At 52.2% G+C, this 16,434-nt stretch overlaps 1 protein-coding gene across 1 annotated transcript; it reads left to right on the forward strand.

Moving 5' to 3' along the window:
* Window positions 1-2,006: 2,006 nt before the first annotated feature.
* DBH (dopamine beta-hydroxylase) lies at window positions 2,007-15,510 on the forward strand (the record flags this gene model as incomplete). Its single annotated transcript, XM_080355749.1, has 12 exons — window positions 2,007-2,342; window positions 4,523-4,669; window positions 6,049-6,306; window positions 7,561-7,737; window positions 8,177-8,279; window positions 9,587-9,753; window positions 10,477-10,620; window positions 10,721-10,759; window positions 11,631-11,690; window positions 12,275-12,402; window positions 12,808-12,967; window positions 15,376-15,510. The coding sequence occupies 12 exons, from the start codon at window positions 2,007-2,009 to the stop codon at window positions 15,508-15,510; spliced, it is 1,854 nt and encodes a 617-aa protein (XP_080211875.1).
* Window positions 15,511-16,434: the final 924 nt, after the last annotated feature.

The raw sequence follows: 16,434 nt of genomic DNA on the forward strand, positions 1-16,434 counted from the left end.
AAAGTTCAGCTGTTTTCAAGCTGACCTGCCCATGTTATGCTGTTCCACTGCAAATTCCTTCTGTACAGAAAAGCTCAGGAGCTCCACTTGTGCACGCCAGCAACCTGGGGTTTCATCTCTAATAGACGCAGGCAGAACTCGTTAACTAAGGACCCCCTCCTACCCCCCCGGTGAGGATCATTTGCCTTCTTGCCATGCTGGCAGCTCTGCTTCTTTCCCCTGACAATGAGGAAACAAAGCCAAGAGAGGAGGGGAAGCGGGTGAATCTGTGCTTGCAGGAGGTTAGAAGTGGGGCAAGGCAAAAATCTGTTCCCAAGGGGCTTTTGTAACACAGCCAGACGTCTCCCCAGGCAGCCAGGGCTGGCGGACCAGGGACACCCATCTGACGCTTTCAGACAAGGATCTCGGAGTGCAGCAGGTCCAGGAACCAGCCAGCAGCCTCAGGCAAAGGGGCGGAGATGCTGCTGCCTCCTTTGGGAAGATGCACGGAGCTGCGGGTGGGTTGAGGTGCACACCCGGCTCCTGGGCAGGGAGCCCAGGACACCATGGGGGTTCAGCTCACACATCCTGCAAGTTCGGACCCAAGAGCTGCCAGGTTGGGAGCCTTCCCAGGTGGCTCTAATGACCTCCTGCATGTTAAGTTATCTGGACATGGGCTTTTAAAGCTGACACCGGCAGCAGTGGGAGGGCTGGAGTGGGGCTGGAGGGGCTGTACGCTGGAGTCACTGGTCCCACGGGGCGTGGGATGGGGCCAAGGGATGCGCTCACCTGGGAGGACTCAGCTTTCTCTCTGCTTTGGCCTTTTGCCTGATAAAGCTGAATGAGAGATCACAGCCTCTAACCAGCAGGTCACCCGACAAGGAGAGTCACTCCAGATCAATTGCTGCCTTCCCGGGTAATGGTTGTGTCTTAGAACAATAAAAACCTCATCAAATTTAATGTAGAGATGCCACACATTGATGACTCATTAAAACACTCGCGCACTGAGCTGAATCTATTTCCTCTCATTACACAGGCTGGGAAATGTGGATCCATTGGCGTGACATTGCTGCAAGGACCACGAGTGAAACCCAAGACCCAGAGGGGACTCCGCACAGGAGTCGTCTGAGAGCATCGCTTGTCACGTGGGCTGGCATTAATAAAACACGACCATGAACTCCGAGACCAAAGCAAGGCAATGTGTGTTTATGTATCAAAGAGCTTGAGATGGTTCATTATAATTCCAATTAACATAGAAAAGTTAACAGCCAAAAGAGAATACATCAGACTTTAAGCAAATGAGAAAGGGGAGGAACAAAAGGTACCTTTAAACTGGAGCCAAAGTCCCAGCAGCTACAAAAGCAAAAAAATAACAAATATTTTATGTCTCAAAGGTTGAGATAGGCAGGTCCTTTGATGGGAACCAAACCAGGGTGGGAGGGAAGCTGGGCTTTGCATTGGCATCCTTATTTTTGCTTAAGTGCTGTGCTGGCTTTGGAAGGGCCAGAAATAGTTCACACTAAGTTCACACACAGTGATCCTCCCACCTGCACCCAGCAGTGTGGGCAGGGAGTGGAACCAGGACTGGCCACCTTTCTGGTGACAAGTGATCCCAGCCTGGGGGACATGGGGGCCTGTGGCTGGGATCGATCCTGGGGCCATCCCAGAGCTTTCACCCTGCAGAACCAGGCGAGCGGCACCACAAGCCGGGCAGAGTGTGTCCGCATGGTGCTCAGCAAGAGCAGCTTGAGAGTGAACAGCCCTTTCCAGCCACAAAGGAAGATTTAAGAATGAATAACATTAGCCCAGTCAAATTCAATTGCTATTGATAATGTCCATGTGCAATTAGAGCCAATTAAGGGGAGGCAGCGAATGACAAATGTTTGGCCAGGAGGTGGGGGGGTCAATACAACAATCCGATTTCCCAACAAGCAAATGCAATTAAACGGTATCACTTACCCAGTTTGCCCAGGAGGGCCAGCGCATAAATGGGCAAAGCCAGACGCATGGGTGCTGTTCTCGCCAGCATGCAGACCTCGGGGTGCAAGCCCTGCCCCAGCTTCAAGCTGCGGGAGGTGGCATCCATGTACTTCACCATGATCGCGGTGTTCCTGGTCATCTTGGTGGTGGCCCTGCAGGGCTCGGCACCCCGCAAGACTGATTTTCCCTACAAGGTGCCCCTCGATCCCCAGGGGCTGCTCGAGCTCTCCTGGAACGTCAGCTACCCCAAGCAAACCGTGTATTTCCAGCTCCTCGTCAGGGACCTGAAGTCTGGGCTCCTCTTCGGGATGTCGGACAGGGGCGAGTTCGAGAATGCGGACCTGGTTGTGCTCTGGAGCGATGGGCACAATTCCTATTTCGGGGTGAGTCGCTTGTGTGTTTGTACAGCTGCTTTTGGGGTTGCCTCCCTGTGGGTGAATCTGGCTGGTGGTTTGAAGGAATGGGGCTGGTCCAGAGCACAGCATAGGCTGGACCACTCGGGCTACTCAGGTGGACTGGGTCCAAAAGGGCTTGGGGACCCCCAGAGGGACCCACAGATCAGGTCTGCACATCGCGTTTGGCATAGGGTCTTAAACCCAAAGAGAAAACAATAAACACAGCAGCACATCAGGGAGGCTGAGTGGCACCAGAACCGGGATGTCTCTGCTGTGTTCAGCTCCAACAGGTGGTTGTACAGACCAGCTCACACACGCAGGATGCATCGACGCCTCGGTTCACTTGTGCGCTGCTGTCAGTCACATTAAAAATTAACCACAGCTCCCGTGAACAACTTTGAGGCTGTGCAGAAGTTACCAGCCAGAAATCCCGCTGCTGCCAGCACCAATAACCCAGCCGCGAGCCGCGCTCGATGCTATCACAGAGATCAACAGGGCGCAAGCAAACACAATCTGATGGCTGCCAGCGGCGTGGCGTTATTGGAAATTAAACATGCAAATGTATTTTGGGCAGTATGTAAATGGTAGCGGATGGGGGGGAAACTAATTTCTAATTTTGCTGTTTGATATTGCTACTACAAATCACCATCCTCTCTGATACAGTCTGTTCGTCCCGGTTCTTGTTTGGTTTGTCTTTCCACCGGGGCTGCAGTTACAGTCGCTCCCCCTGTGTTCTCCTATCCCCAGAATACCACAATAGGCTTATTGCAATCGCGCTTGGCTGCAGAAAGCAATTCACATTTTTCCCCCATGTGAGGCTTTTCCAGTAAGTTAAATTTTACCTCTCTGCTTACTTCAAATTAACCATAAAACACACTCTTTCACAATCAGCCGCAATGTGATCTGCGGTGTAATGAAAGGATGAAAAGAAGGAGTTATTATCTGTACTGTTTTCCTGTTAATTACCAGCCATTCAGGATGTGTGGTGGCCCGAACGCTACAGTATTTCACAGCATCATGTTAAAAAAAACATAAAGGAGCATTTCTAATCTGCCTTCATGTGCTCACCGAAAGACAAACAGCACTGGATTAAACACAGGGCAGCATTTGGGCTTTCCTTTCACTTGGTACTGAACAGCATCCTGCAAGGAGGTTTCTTTAAATCTCCCCATTCTTGGTTTTCTCTCTCCCAGCAGCTTTTATTCCACATAAGTATGTCAGCTGTTAAGAAATATCCAAATTTGCTTAACCCCCCATGTACTACAAGATTAATTTGCACACCATATTCCTATGAAAACAAATGTCATGCTAGCTTCATGTAGCTGATTTTACTCTCCCCCTCTAAGGACAATATGTTCTTGAAATATCACTCTATACTTTTGGCTAAAATGATGCCAAGATGCTTGAATCTTTTTCTTCTGTTTTTTCTTTTCCCCAAGATAAGAGAACTGATGCCACTTGTGTACATACAGAAAGGTACTTCCTAAGTGCCTTTTATCAGTAAACAAAGGTATCAAAGGGAAATGCAAAAGATCAAGACAAATACACTGTTCAAATCCAAATTACTGCAGGGTTTTATACTCCAAACCTTCAAATCCTTAATCACAGGAGTAACCTCCTGCCTTGCTTCTCAGTGTGGCTTTGTCACCATCGTCACCAACGTGCAGATTTCGGGAGGCCTTGCTGGGCTGCCAAAACAATCTGAACACAACAGATTAAGGATTTTGAAGAGCATTAGCAATTTCTAAGGCTGACGCTACAGCCCAGCAAAGGTCTGATCTTAAATGGAGAGCAGCTTTTTTGTGGCCAGGGTCTTGGAGAGCACATCATGCCCCCTGAGAAGATACACCCAAAACACAACACAGATCAATGCAACACCTTCACGTGTCCCTGCAAGCTTTCCTCCCACTGTATCCTTTCCCCTAGTCGCATCTTGACTCAAAAAGGTCTTTCTGCAGACTATTAATGCTGGGTCATGTATTCCTATGCTGAGCACCAAGGGTCTCGTGGCAGCTCTGCCCGCGGGCTGCTAGAGGTGGGCATGGAGCAACCAAAACACAGGCTCCCTCCAGCTCTGGGGTGCAGAGGGTGAACCAGCCACATGGCAAACAGAAGGAGGACCTCACAACCCATGGAACCAGCTTAGCGGGGTGCTCTTCCTCCCGCAGGATGCCTGGAGCGATGCCAAGGGGCAGCTCCACATGGACTCGCAGCAGGACTACCAGCTCCTCGGGGCTCGGAGGGCTACGGAGGGGCTCTACCTCCTCTTCAGAAGAGCCTTCAGCACCTGTGACCCCAAGGACTACTTTATCGAGGTACAGCATCACTCCACCCTGCTACAGAACACCCCAGCCCCACCCCAGCCCCAGGGCAGAGCTCCAAACCCCAATTGTGTGGTTATACCAGACCCGTGTTTTGTTTCGGGGACAGCATCAAGCATTTGTGCTGCCTAAAGCAGAAAGGAAGCGTGTTACAGATGTCAGTCCTGGGACATGAGTAATATTTGGCACGATCTATTTACAACCCCTTATAAACCTCTATAAAGTGTAGATTTTAGCTCGTTTGCATCATTCGCTGCTGTTAAGCATGTGTTAGGTCTATATAAATACCCTCCTGCATCACTCTGGTTTGCAGTCTAGAGCCAACTGTTCAGAGTGTTACAAAGAGGTGTTGGTGGTGTTCAATGAGACACAGAGACAAGGGTTGTGGCAGGAGCTGGAGCAAAGCGATGGCAAATAGAGCTGCTGTGGTGTGTTTCGGTCAAGTGCCTCTGGGTCTGCATTCACGGCTCCCCCATGAGATGGAGTGTGGGGGAAACCTTCCAAGTAGAGACATCGAAGAGCTTTGGGGTCTCAGCCATAGACCCCAGGTGCAGGCAGGAATCAGCACAAGGCTCATTTCATATGAAAGCCTTTGGTGGGCAGGATATTTTAAAGCCAACGTGGGCACAGAGCATCCTTGAGTTTTTATTGCTGGTTTTCAAAAGCTTGTCTTGTGGTGAGAAATGTCTACCATCTGCCAAAACACAGAGAGCCCTGGAGGGAAAAAAATCTGTGTGTGAGCCGGGAAAAGACTTACAGGTCTTTATTCTCTGATCCTTTAAGGAAAAAAAAATACGATCTTTTTCCTTTCTTCCTTATCTCCTGGCCAGAGCTCACTGTGTTCAGCAGCACTTCCACAGTTTGCAGCAGACTTTCAGCAGAGCTTCTTGCAGCACTCCCTGCAACAGAAGCTGGGAAAAGGGAGGATTTCAGAGAGAAGATTTGTTTCTGCTGTACATCCCCAGGCTGCTGCCTGTGGCCATTGCTGGGGCTGGGCTGCAGGGTGGGATGAGCTCTGAACTCATCTGGTTGTCCCAGCCTGGAGCTCAGGAGGGATGAGGGGCTCTGAAACAGCAGAGAGGAGATGTTACCCTTACGGAACTGATGCCATGAAGGGAAAACTTTTCAGACTCTCCCAACTGGTAGGGAACCCTCTGTGATCACATCAGCCAAAGAAACACCCCAAAGTCTATTGTCTTCCTCAGACAGCACAGCAAAAGGAGCAACTGATGAAATCAGGGTCACTTTCCATCTGGGGATGGATCAAGAGGTCCATTCCTGGATTCCTGCCACCAATATTGGTGCTAATAGTCCATGCAGTTCACATTCCCACATTAAAAAAACCTAGCTGATACACTTTGCTCTCACTTCAGGATGGCACTGTGCACCTTATCTACGGGATCCTGGAGAAACCAGTCCATTCTCTTCAAGCCATCAACATCTCTGCCATCCAGAGGGGACTGCAGAGGGTGCAGCTGCTAAAGCCCAACATCACCATCCCTGAACTGCCCAGTGACAGGAAGACCATGGAGTTAACGGCCCCCAACATCGTCATTCCCAGCGAGATAACAACGTACTGGTGTTACATGGCAGAGCTCCCAGCTGGCTTCCCCAAACATCACATTATCATGGTGAGAGGCAGAAGAGGGTTTCTTTCCCTGCTGCAGTTCAGCAATGGCGTTCACATTCAGCCATTCTGCAAAGTCCACCTCTTCTCTGCCCTGTCACAGGCTTTCAGACCCATATATCTTCTCCAACAGGGTACCAAAACATCTCCCAGAGCCATCCCCCCAGCCAGTAGCATCCTCATGTCTCTTAGAGACCCCAAAGTCAGAAGTTTCTCAGCAGGAGGTGGCAGACTGGTGACATCAAGCATGTACCAGGGCAGGCTTCGAGCAGCTCCCTTGCAGAGCTGACCCCTGCAGAAGGCAGAACTGTAACCATCAAGGACAGACCCATGGCAGCATCATGGCACACACTGTGTGCATTGCCCAAACGTGTTGCATGTGCTTGGGTCTTCCTGAAAGGAGAAGCAGAAACCTGCAGGCAGGCTGGTGCTGGGGAAAGGCAGGAGTAATGTCAGCCTGACCTGTCTGCCCATCACCAGCTGCTGGGACAGCATCGCCCGGGCAGGCGCAGAGGTGGCTCGGCAGGTGATCTGGCACATCCAGAGTCAAAGCCACACAAGGGGGTGAGGGAAAACCTGACACACGAACTGAAGCGAGTGCTTAGTGATTTATAGGGGAGAGACGTTGCAAAGGAAAACTCAGAAGGAGGATTTTCTCTCCAACAGATGGTGTGAAGTGAATCATCTGTGTGTAAGTAAAAAGTGTGTAACTCCTGATACCTTCCCGCTGCTGCAGAGCATTCCTACAGCTGGTGCTTTCAGCCAGAGCTGTTCCTCAGGCTTGTTTGAAGTCACTCTTTCTGCCCCAAATCCCCGTTCCCATGCCCTGAACAGCTGTTGGCTACAAACAAAACCCAATAGCTTTAGGCAGAGCTACTGCAATGTGCCCAGGACCCTCTTTAGGAAAAAGCAATGTCCCCAGGGTCACCTCAACCCTGCAAAACTGGCAAAGGACTCACAAAGCAGACCAGGATCTGCTGATCAGGTGCACCAGTCACTAGAGAAGGGATGAGATGTTTCTCTAGGGGTTGTGGTGGACTCTGAGTTGGTCCCGAAGCCACCCAAGAGCTCTTGGCCCTTGTTGCCTCATGCCCAACCTTCCTGCCCCATCATATGGCAGAAACTGTCCCCCATTCAATAACAGACAACAGACATACCTGCCTCAGGCTCCTTGGAACTTGCACGGACAGCAGCTCCTGGGGATGGGCTCTCAGCAAACGGTCTTTATGTTTCCTCCTTCTTGGACACTGCTTTGCAGTACGAGCCAGTGATCACGGCGGGCAACGAGGCCATTGTCCACCACATGGAAGTCTTCCAGTGCGCTGCCGAGTTCGACACCTTCCCCCTTTACAATGGGCCTTGTGACTCCAAGATGAAGCCAGAGCGGCTCAGTTACTGCCGGCACGTGCTTGCAGCGTGGGCCATGGGAGCACAGGTGGGTGCGAGGCGAGACCCACCACCCTGGGTGAAAGGTTTGCTCCCAGGAGATTTCCTGCTGCATCCCGACCCTTCCTGATCCCATCTCGGGATTGTCCCATGTGGGCTGCCCCAACCCTGGTCTCTGCTGGGATTTGTGTCCAGCCCTATCTGAGCTCCCCCCAGCAGTGTCTGAGTTTCCACCCCAGCCCACCTCCTCAGTGCCATAGATCAGTGTGACGCCCCTGCTCAATGTTTGTGCCATTGCACGTGCATGCTGGCATGCAAGAAGCCTTTGGAAGCAAGACCAGCTCAACAAGCACAACCAAGAGCACAAGGCATGTCCCTCAGCCCATGGTGGGGTTATGACTACGCCCAGACAATTCCTGTAGCCTTTTCAGCCTTGTCCTCAGGAAAGCCACCCCACCGATCCCCTAAAACTCTCCCTTTCCATCCAGGCTTTCTACTACCCTGAAGAAGCAGGTCTTGCCTTTGGTGGCCCGGGCTCCTCCAGATACTTACGCCTTGAGATTCATTACCACAACCCCCTGATGTTCGAAGGTGAGTGGGCATGTGACGATGCAAAGTGCCTCCCCAGTGAGGAGGTGGCAGGAGAACTGGGTAAACACCAGGGACTGACACCCTTCCAGGGAAGGCTTCATAGAGAACAAAGCTTGGCCAAAATCATAGCCCTGTTCACAACTTTCAAAAGACCTCATGGTCCAGATCTGTGCTACACATTAATTCTCAGCAAAGTCATCCTCACTGGAGGATGGACCCCATCCCTGTGCATGCCCAGCAGTGGGGAGGGATGTTCAGTATTTAGCTGGGCTGTCACAGGGTGTCCCCCTCCCATTTCTTTGCAAGGTGGTGGGTCTGAGCTCAGAGCCAAGAGCAACAATGGTGCCAAAACCATCAGAGAGACAGTACCAGTCTGGCCGGGGATAGGGAAACTTAGATGTTGTTTTAATGGTACTCCTGCTTTGATAACGTTGTCAGGAGACACATTAAAAAAAAAAAGGATTCCAAATAACCCAGTTTCTTCATTTACATAAAAACATGTAGCTTCTTGACTAACCAAGTATATTTTTAGGAGACCAGAGCATATGTACTGTAGATCAATCATAGCACATTCGGCAACTCGAGAAGAAACACGTCTATAAATATGGAGCTCACGTCTTTCATAATTTATTTGCTTTTGCATGTTAACCAATAGTGTTTCCCCCTGTTATTCCTATCCCAGGGTGGGCTCCAGCCCAGAGACAGGGGATTCAAAGCCAGCCTGAACCCTCCTGACCTACTGAACCAGCCCCTTCCCTTCGCTTGCAAAGCACATCAGAGGCACAGGGTCTTCTCCAGACACAGCAGTGGGAGCTCTGGGAGGGGGTTAAATGGAGCAATCTCAAATGCAAGAGAGAGCAGAAGCTTTCCAAATACTAGGAGTACTTGCTCCATAGGCATTTCACCTCCTGCCAAGCCCCCAACAACAGCACGCCCTTAGTTCTTTGGATGCATCAGTTACAGAAAATGCAATGAGACTTATTTCTGAGGGAGTTCTCCAAAGCAACACATGATCCATCCTGCTTCAGGCTCTCCAAGGGTACTCCTTACCTCTCCTGGGAGCAACTCATCGTTAGGTGGGTGACCTCTCTAGGGGACCAGGCACGTGGCTGGGGCCAATCAGTAAAGAACTGTGTGAAAATATCCAGGATTTAAAACTAATAAGAACCATGCACACAAAAAAGCTGTAAGTGAGAGGCCGGTGTGCCTCTCCCCACTGCAGCAGTGTCATTTTTCACACCTGACCTTGTCCCAGCAGCCGTCACTTCTCCAGAGGTGACTTGAAGCCGCATCCTCTCACCTGCCAGGTCGCCGCGACTCCTCGGGGATCCGTCTCTACTACACGTCCACGCTGCGACGCTACGATGCCGGCATCATGGAGCTGGGCTTGGTCTACACACCGGTGATGGCCATTCCCCCAGGCGAGGACACCTTCATCCTCACGGGATATTGCACCGACAAATGCACCCAGCTGGTGAGTCTCTATCCTCTCTGCCCTGGCTTCTTCTTGGAGAAGAGAGGTTGCAAATGGTCTTTCCAAGGCAGAAATGATACAGTACCAAGCTCCCAATTCCCAGTTTTAAACTCCCCAAATCCTTTACCATGAGGTTGTGCTGGAAAGAAAAGATCTGCTGTGTACAACAAACAGCAAGCAGCTGGTTGGGATGCGCTGAATTCCCCCTGAAGCAGCTCTCCTGGGGAGCCATCTGCTCCTGCTCCCGGGGTACCATACCCAGAAAACTCACTGCCAAGCTGGCTGTGTCCTGGCGGTGCTTTCCCCCGTGGAGATGGGAAGATTGGCCTCTGCTTCCAAGAAGCTCAGCAAGAGCTCTCTCAAGTACTGTTTCAAAATACCCACCTTGCTCTCAAGGAAGTTTTAGTGGATGTTTTTGTAGGGCCTACCCAAAATGAATCATTTGTGCTGCCACTAATGACTGCAAGGAAGCAGGCAGCAACCAGCTCAGCCGTTCCTGCTGACTTAGGGCATGGCAGCACATCAGTTAGATTCGGAAGAGGATCAAGCATCTGTCCATTTGCAGGGACCTCACTCCTGTGCTACCCAAGGGCCCAGCGACCCCCTAAACCTCCACGCAGGAGCCCGTGCAGGGATGGCTGGTACTGAGCACACAGCATGGGGAAGCACAAGATGGGAGGGGGATCGGGTCGGGCACAGGGGCTTGAGCCATCCTTCCCCCAGGCTCTGCCTGCTGCCGGCATCCACATCTTCGCCTCCCAGCTCCACACTCACCTGGCAGGAAGAAAAGTGGTGACGGTGCTGTCCCGGGACGGGAGAGAGAGGCAGGTTGTCAACGCCGACAGGCACTACAGCCCTCACTTCCAGGTACAGGGGTCTGCCGGGGTCCTGGCTGGATGTCACCCGTGGGGCTGCCAGGTACAGAGCTGTAGCGTCACTCTGACATGTCCCCTTTACCTCCCTCCAGGAGATCCGCATGCTGAAGGAGGTGGTTGCAGTTTTTCCAGTGAGTGGCTCCAAAACCAGTGGTGGCTTCTAAACAGCACGAGACCTTCCCCTGACCCCACATCACTGAATCCTCCTTTATATCACCTCGTCCCCACTGCTGCCAGCAGCCCATGCACACAGGCACCCGCTGCCATCCAGGACCTCCTGGACCATGCTCCCCATGGTCCCCAGGTCATATCTGCCACCCCCACGCAGATGCCTTGGGGACATCAGGTCTCATCTAACATGGTACAAAAACAGCGTGTGGGCAATTGAACCATGCCGGGAGCTAAATTAAGCACTTAATTTAGCTGGGCTTCCTCTAGCAGAGGGAGGCTCCTTGGGGGGTGAGGGTGAACTGTGCACGCCTGGGAGGTGCCCCCTGCCTCCTTGCTTAGTAGAAGAGATTTGGCAACAAATGCGGTGGGAGCAGGTGGTGGAACAGAGGCTGAGCATTCCCCGGGGCTGTACGGTGAGTAAGGACCCAGATCCAAAGCCAAGGGCACCCACAGAAGCATCGTGCACTAGGAGGTTGCACCGACCACAGAGGGGATGCAGTTGTGCCATCAAGTTGGGTACAGGTTTGGCAATTCAAAATGTTGCCTAAGTGCATTTTTTTAGGTGCTTCAGCCCTGCAGAAATTCTTGAAAAGTAAGGAAAGAGCAGGAAACACCATCCCAGGGATACGGCCCTAGGGAATCTCCCCAGGGGATACAAGCTTAGCAAGTGTTCCTGTGGCACCATGGTCGGTGCTGGTGGGGAACCAGGCTGCCTGCAGGCTGCAGGGGGCAGAGAACCGCTATGCTACAAACTCCCCCAGCCCCAAATTTCCTGATTCTCTGAAACTCTGCACTCTCCCACCTACATGTGTCTGTGTTCAAACCTCCCAGGGTGATGAGCTCATCACGACCTGCACATACAACACGGAGGACCGGAGCCGAGCCACCGTGGTGAGTGCAGGGCCGGTCTGTGTTTGCACCCCAGGGTTGGGGACACCCACAAAGCGGGTACCTGCATGAACCTGGCCTGAATTACAGCCAGTGAAGAAGCGAGCCCACAAGGCTCTGCTGCCTGCAGTGGGGATGGTTAGGTGCTAATTGAGAAGTCGCATGTGTCACTCCAATTCCCATCACAAACTGTTCCACCGGGGATTAATTGTAATTAAAGAGAAGCGGCGTTTTTTGACAGTGCATGTTATTTTCTTACATAGGCAGCAAAGAAAAAGAGCCTGTCAGAGGTACCATCAACAGGGACGAAGCTAAATATAGCAGAGGGATTATAGGAAATCTGCATTTTAATGTAAAACCACACGATCTAGCCTGAAAGTCTATCCTTGCATAAAAGGCAGATGGGCAGATGAGCAGAGTGCTGCCCATCCCATGCACCTGAAGGGGCGTGTATATAGATATAAATATATATATATACACACACACACACATGTACACATATGGGTGGGAGATTTCTGCCTCTGCAGCCCCCTGCCCGTGCAGTCCTGGCAGGGCAGAGCCAGACCCGTTTTGTGTCTGTGCTGCAGGGGGGGTTTGGCATCCTGGAGGAGATGTGTGTGAACTACGTGCACTACTACCCCCAGACCCAGCTGGAGCTGTGCAAAAGCGCTGTGGATCCGGGCTACCTGCACCGATACTTCAACCTCGTGAACAGGTACGGAGCCCTGCATGGCGGTGCTGGGTGGAGAGGGACCATTGCAGAGCCCTTTGTTAGTAATGCTGGAAAAGAAAGCTTAAAAAGTGGGGTCAGTGCTTGGCCAAGTGCTTACATGCGAAGAACTTCTTATACCCTGGGGCAAACACCAAGCATCCCTGCAGCTCATTCACCCACCATGAGAGGGCTGAGATGCTGACCTTGCACACTATGTCCTACTTATGGACAGTCCGGCTGGCCCCAAATCTTGCCCCCCAGGTGCTGGCTCTGCTAGGCTCTCCCTGCTCCCACTGCTGACTTCAGAGCCTTTCCAACCTGAGCTTTAGGCAAGGAGGAATTAGACACATCCAGGGCTGAAAGGGGACGGCATTGCTGTGTTTCAGTGTGGCATTTCTTCTGCCGCAGGTTTAACGACGAGGAGGTCTGCACCTGCCCACAGGTCTCTGTCCCACAGCAGTTTTTCTCTGTCCCCTGGAACACATTCAACAGAGACGTCCTGAAATCCCTCTACAGCTTTGCTCCCATCTCCATGCACTGCAACAAATCCTCAGCCGTCCGCTTCCCGGTAGGTCCAGTTTCACAACTAAACCTTCACAGCAAAACTCCCGGCCACGGGTAAAAAGCAGCTTGGCAGAGCTGTGCCACAGGGTGACCCCGAGGAGATGGGACAGGTCCCTGGTGCTCAGGACGTGGCTGCACCACCTGAGCTCGGGCCAGGGAGCTGGAGCTGCCGGGGAACGCCGGCATCAGTAGGACACCGAGCCCAGTACACACCCAGCGTGTAAAACGTGGCTGTGCTCGGCCAGATTCAATTAGCAGATGCATTTGCATAAAGCAATTTTGAGGCTGCTTTTGCTGAGTATTAAAGCAGGGCTTGCTCCAGAACCAAGCAGAAACGTGAGGTGGTTTTTAGGATTTTGGCAAATCACATCAGGTCCCAGCAGAGCGAGCTCATTACGCACAGCATCTGTACAGTCTCCAAATGCAGCGAGCCAGTGAAACGTAAAGGATAAAGAGCCATGAGATCTTTAAAGAAAAACCAGGCCCAGCCACAATGGTCATGATGATGATGAAGACTTAAAACCACTGCCGGTCTCTATGACCATTAGCTCCCAGTGGCACATATCAGCGTAATAAACTTACAGGATACCTGAGCTGGCTGCAGGGAAGACCATCAGCTTTCTGCCCTGGTAAAAACCCTTCAGCAAAGTCTGCTCTGAAGGGGGCAGAAACCATTTCTTGGTCATGCAGAACCTTGCTGCAGGGACAGAAATGGCACAGAAGTTTTGTGCAGCAGCAGAATTATGAATTAAGCCTCTTAATTGCAGCCCAGGCAACTCTCCTGCTTTCAGAAAGGTCTGGGGAGCAGCTGCGAAGAGACTTGAGCGGAGCTGATCCGAGGCCGGCACAAAGTGGGTCACGGTATCGCAGCGAGGGCGAAGGAGCTGAGCTGCCCCTCCTGCTCTACTGGGGTTTGCAGAGCAAGCCCGATTTTAAGATACCTCATTTATTCCACGCTGTTTCTGCCAAGAGAAAAGCACCAGCTTTCAATTAAGCTCATGTTTTTGCAGTTCAGTGATCCCAAAACTGAGGAGATTTCTGAAGGGACCGAGTGCTGCTAATTAACGACCAAAATCTCAAGGTAACACTTGTGAGACTCTGCAGGGACATCACTGTCCCCGGGTCCCCTGCACCTGCGAGGGCTTGCAGTGAGTTCTCTACACTCTGCATTAACTGCTTTTGAGTGGAAATCTGAAAGCAACAACTATGGAGACACTCCAAATGCCTTTGATCTACCCCAAAAGCAGGGTGCTGGCAAGGCATAAGCAAGTGGTTTGGGAGCAGATGCACTCAGGGCTGGGGCCAGCCTTGGAGCAAGTGCACCCCAAACATGGTACCTGCACTCCAAAGCCATCATGTTGCAAGAAGAGTCGCTTCTCCAGCTGGCTTCTCCCTCTCTGCTCACTCCCCCTGTGCTTTGGGAAGGTCTCTCCATTCCCCCCCTCCAACTTTCCTCAGGGTTTTCCTGGTGCCAGTGCAGCCTCTGGCCCGTTTCGCTTGACATACTCCAAGGAATTTCATCTGAAAACATGAAAATCAACTTTCATCTTCTTGCTGATGACTCACGGCTCTACCTCTCCTCTCCAGACCTCCCTCCTCCTGCTCACGCTGCGGCTCAGCCTCTTGCTGACATTTCCACATGAACGCACAGCCAGCAGCCAAACCGTAGCATCACCGAACCAGAGCTCAGCCCAGGCTGAGCCCCCCTTCACCCTCACAGCCCCTGATTGCGTCTCAACCAGTCTCTAAACCCAGACCAACACCTCACATCTGAGCTAGATCCTGCCTGGCAGGCTCAGCCGTTGGCACTGGGTGAACCCAGGATGTTGCTCCTTGCAAGGAGCATCCCCAAGACAAGGTGACCCCGTGCACACGTGGAGCTGGGGGTTTTGTCCTGGCTGTGGTCACCTTGAGTCCTGATGACTGTGACAGCCCTTCCCTGGCTCTGCCCCACGGCACCTCATCCAGGCTGCTGTGTCCCTCCTGTTTCTCAGCAGCTGCACATGAACATCCACACCACCACACCGCAAATGTCACCTCCAACCAACCTTCCTGCCAATACTTGTTACAGAGTGTTTCTCAGGGCTGGGCTGAGAGCACGGTGGGTCAGTGGGATGCCCTGGTCTGTGATCTCCATCTAATTTGGTGGGTAATGCTTTTTGGGGCGGAAACTCCCTAGTTAAGATGGGTTTTTGCAACACAGTGCATTGCAGAAATCTGCACGGCTAGGAGGATGCACAGGTGCTTCTGCAATACAAATAATTAGCAATGTCTCCTAATAAAGCATCCTGGTTTGGGCTAAGTACACTTCAAATATTAAAGATCATTTAATTTTTACAAGTAAGGAGGAACATGGAGTCTCCAAGCAGTCAAAACCCCAGCTTGGTCTCATTGTACTGAACTCTCTTGCAGGGCGAGTGGGAGAAGCAGCCGCTTCCCAGCATCACCGAGAGGCTGCAGGAGCCTGTCCCTCACTGCCCACCCGCCCCAGGGCCTCGGCCGGCCGCCCCCGTCCCCCTCGACCTGGGCAAACTCAGGAGGGACTGACCCAGCGCCCGGCTCCTTCCATCCAACAGGAATCACCTCCAGGCAGCAGCATCCACAGGAAACATCATCCCATTCCTCTCCCGGCATCCCTGCCCACGCAGCAATGCTGGCCGGTGCCCTGGCCCCTGTCTCCAAGGGGTTTAGGGCTCACGAGTTAAGAGTTCAGAAAGTACTCTGGAGATGGAAAGCGCTATATTTAGTGCGTTATTAGCAATCCGGGCTCTGAGTAATGCTGCTTTCCGCCCCCAGAATAATAACGCAGAGGTTCGCTATTGTGTCGAACCCAGCACAGCCCCAGGGAGGAGGGGGAGAAGCCTGTTTTCCCACAGGGAAACTGAGGCACAGAGCAAAAGACCTGTGTGGGAGCAGGGTACAAGCCTTCCCAGTGCCCCACAGTCCCGTTGAGCTCAAGGCGGCTCCGTGGGTGCTCTCCCACGCTGGTACCCATGGCAGGGATGGAGGGAGGGATGCTGTGACACCCACCTGGCGCTCGCCTCCCCGCTGCAGGGACCGCGCTCCCCGCTGCGCTCCTCCTTCCACTCCCCCGCGCTGGGGATTATTCATCTTGACGCCACCAGATGCCAATGGCCGGGAACAAATGATACCTCTGTGATGGGGTTTAGAGAGGGGGAGGGCTTGGAGGGAGGGACACGGGGGGAAAGACAAACCAAGACAAACCTTTTAGCAGGAAAAATGACTCTATTAAATACCTAAATGTAATTAAAAAAAAAAAAGAAGAAGAAAAAATTGCTTTTGCTGTTGAACTATAAAGGGAAAATACTCGGGAGGGTCCCTGCCACTCGCTGCCTTGGAAGGGGGGCATCCAGGGCAGGGTGGCAGCTGAAACCTGCCCTCCCAACCTTGGGTTTAAGGGAGAATCTCAGGTCAGAGCCCTGCGGATCACAAAGGCCTTTTTGAAGCAAA

This window comes from Nesoenas mayeri, assembly GCF_963082525.1.
Source record: "Nesoenas mayeri genome assembly, chromosome: 18".
Taxonomy (NCBI): domain Eukaryota; kingdom Metazoa; phylum Chordata; class Aves; order Columbiformes; family Columbidae; genus Nesoenas; species Nesoenas mayeri.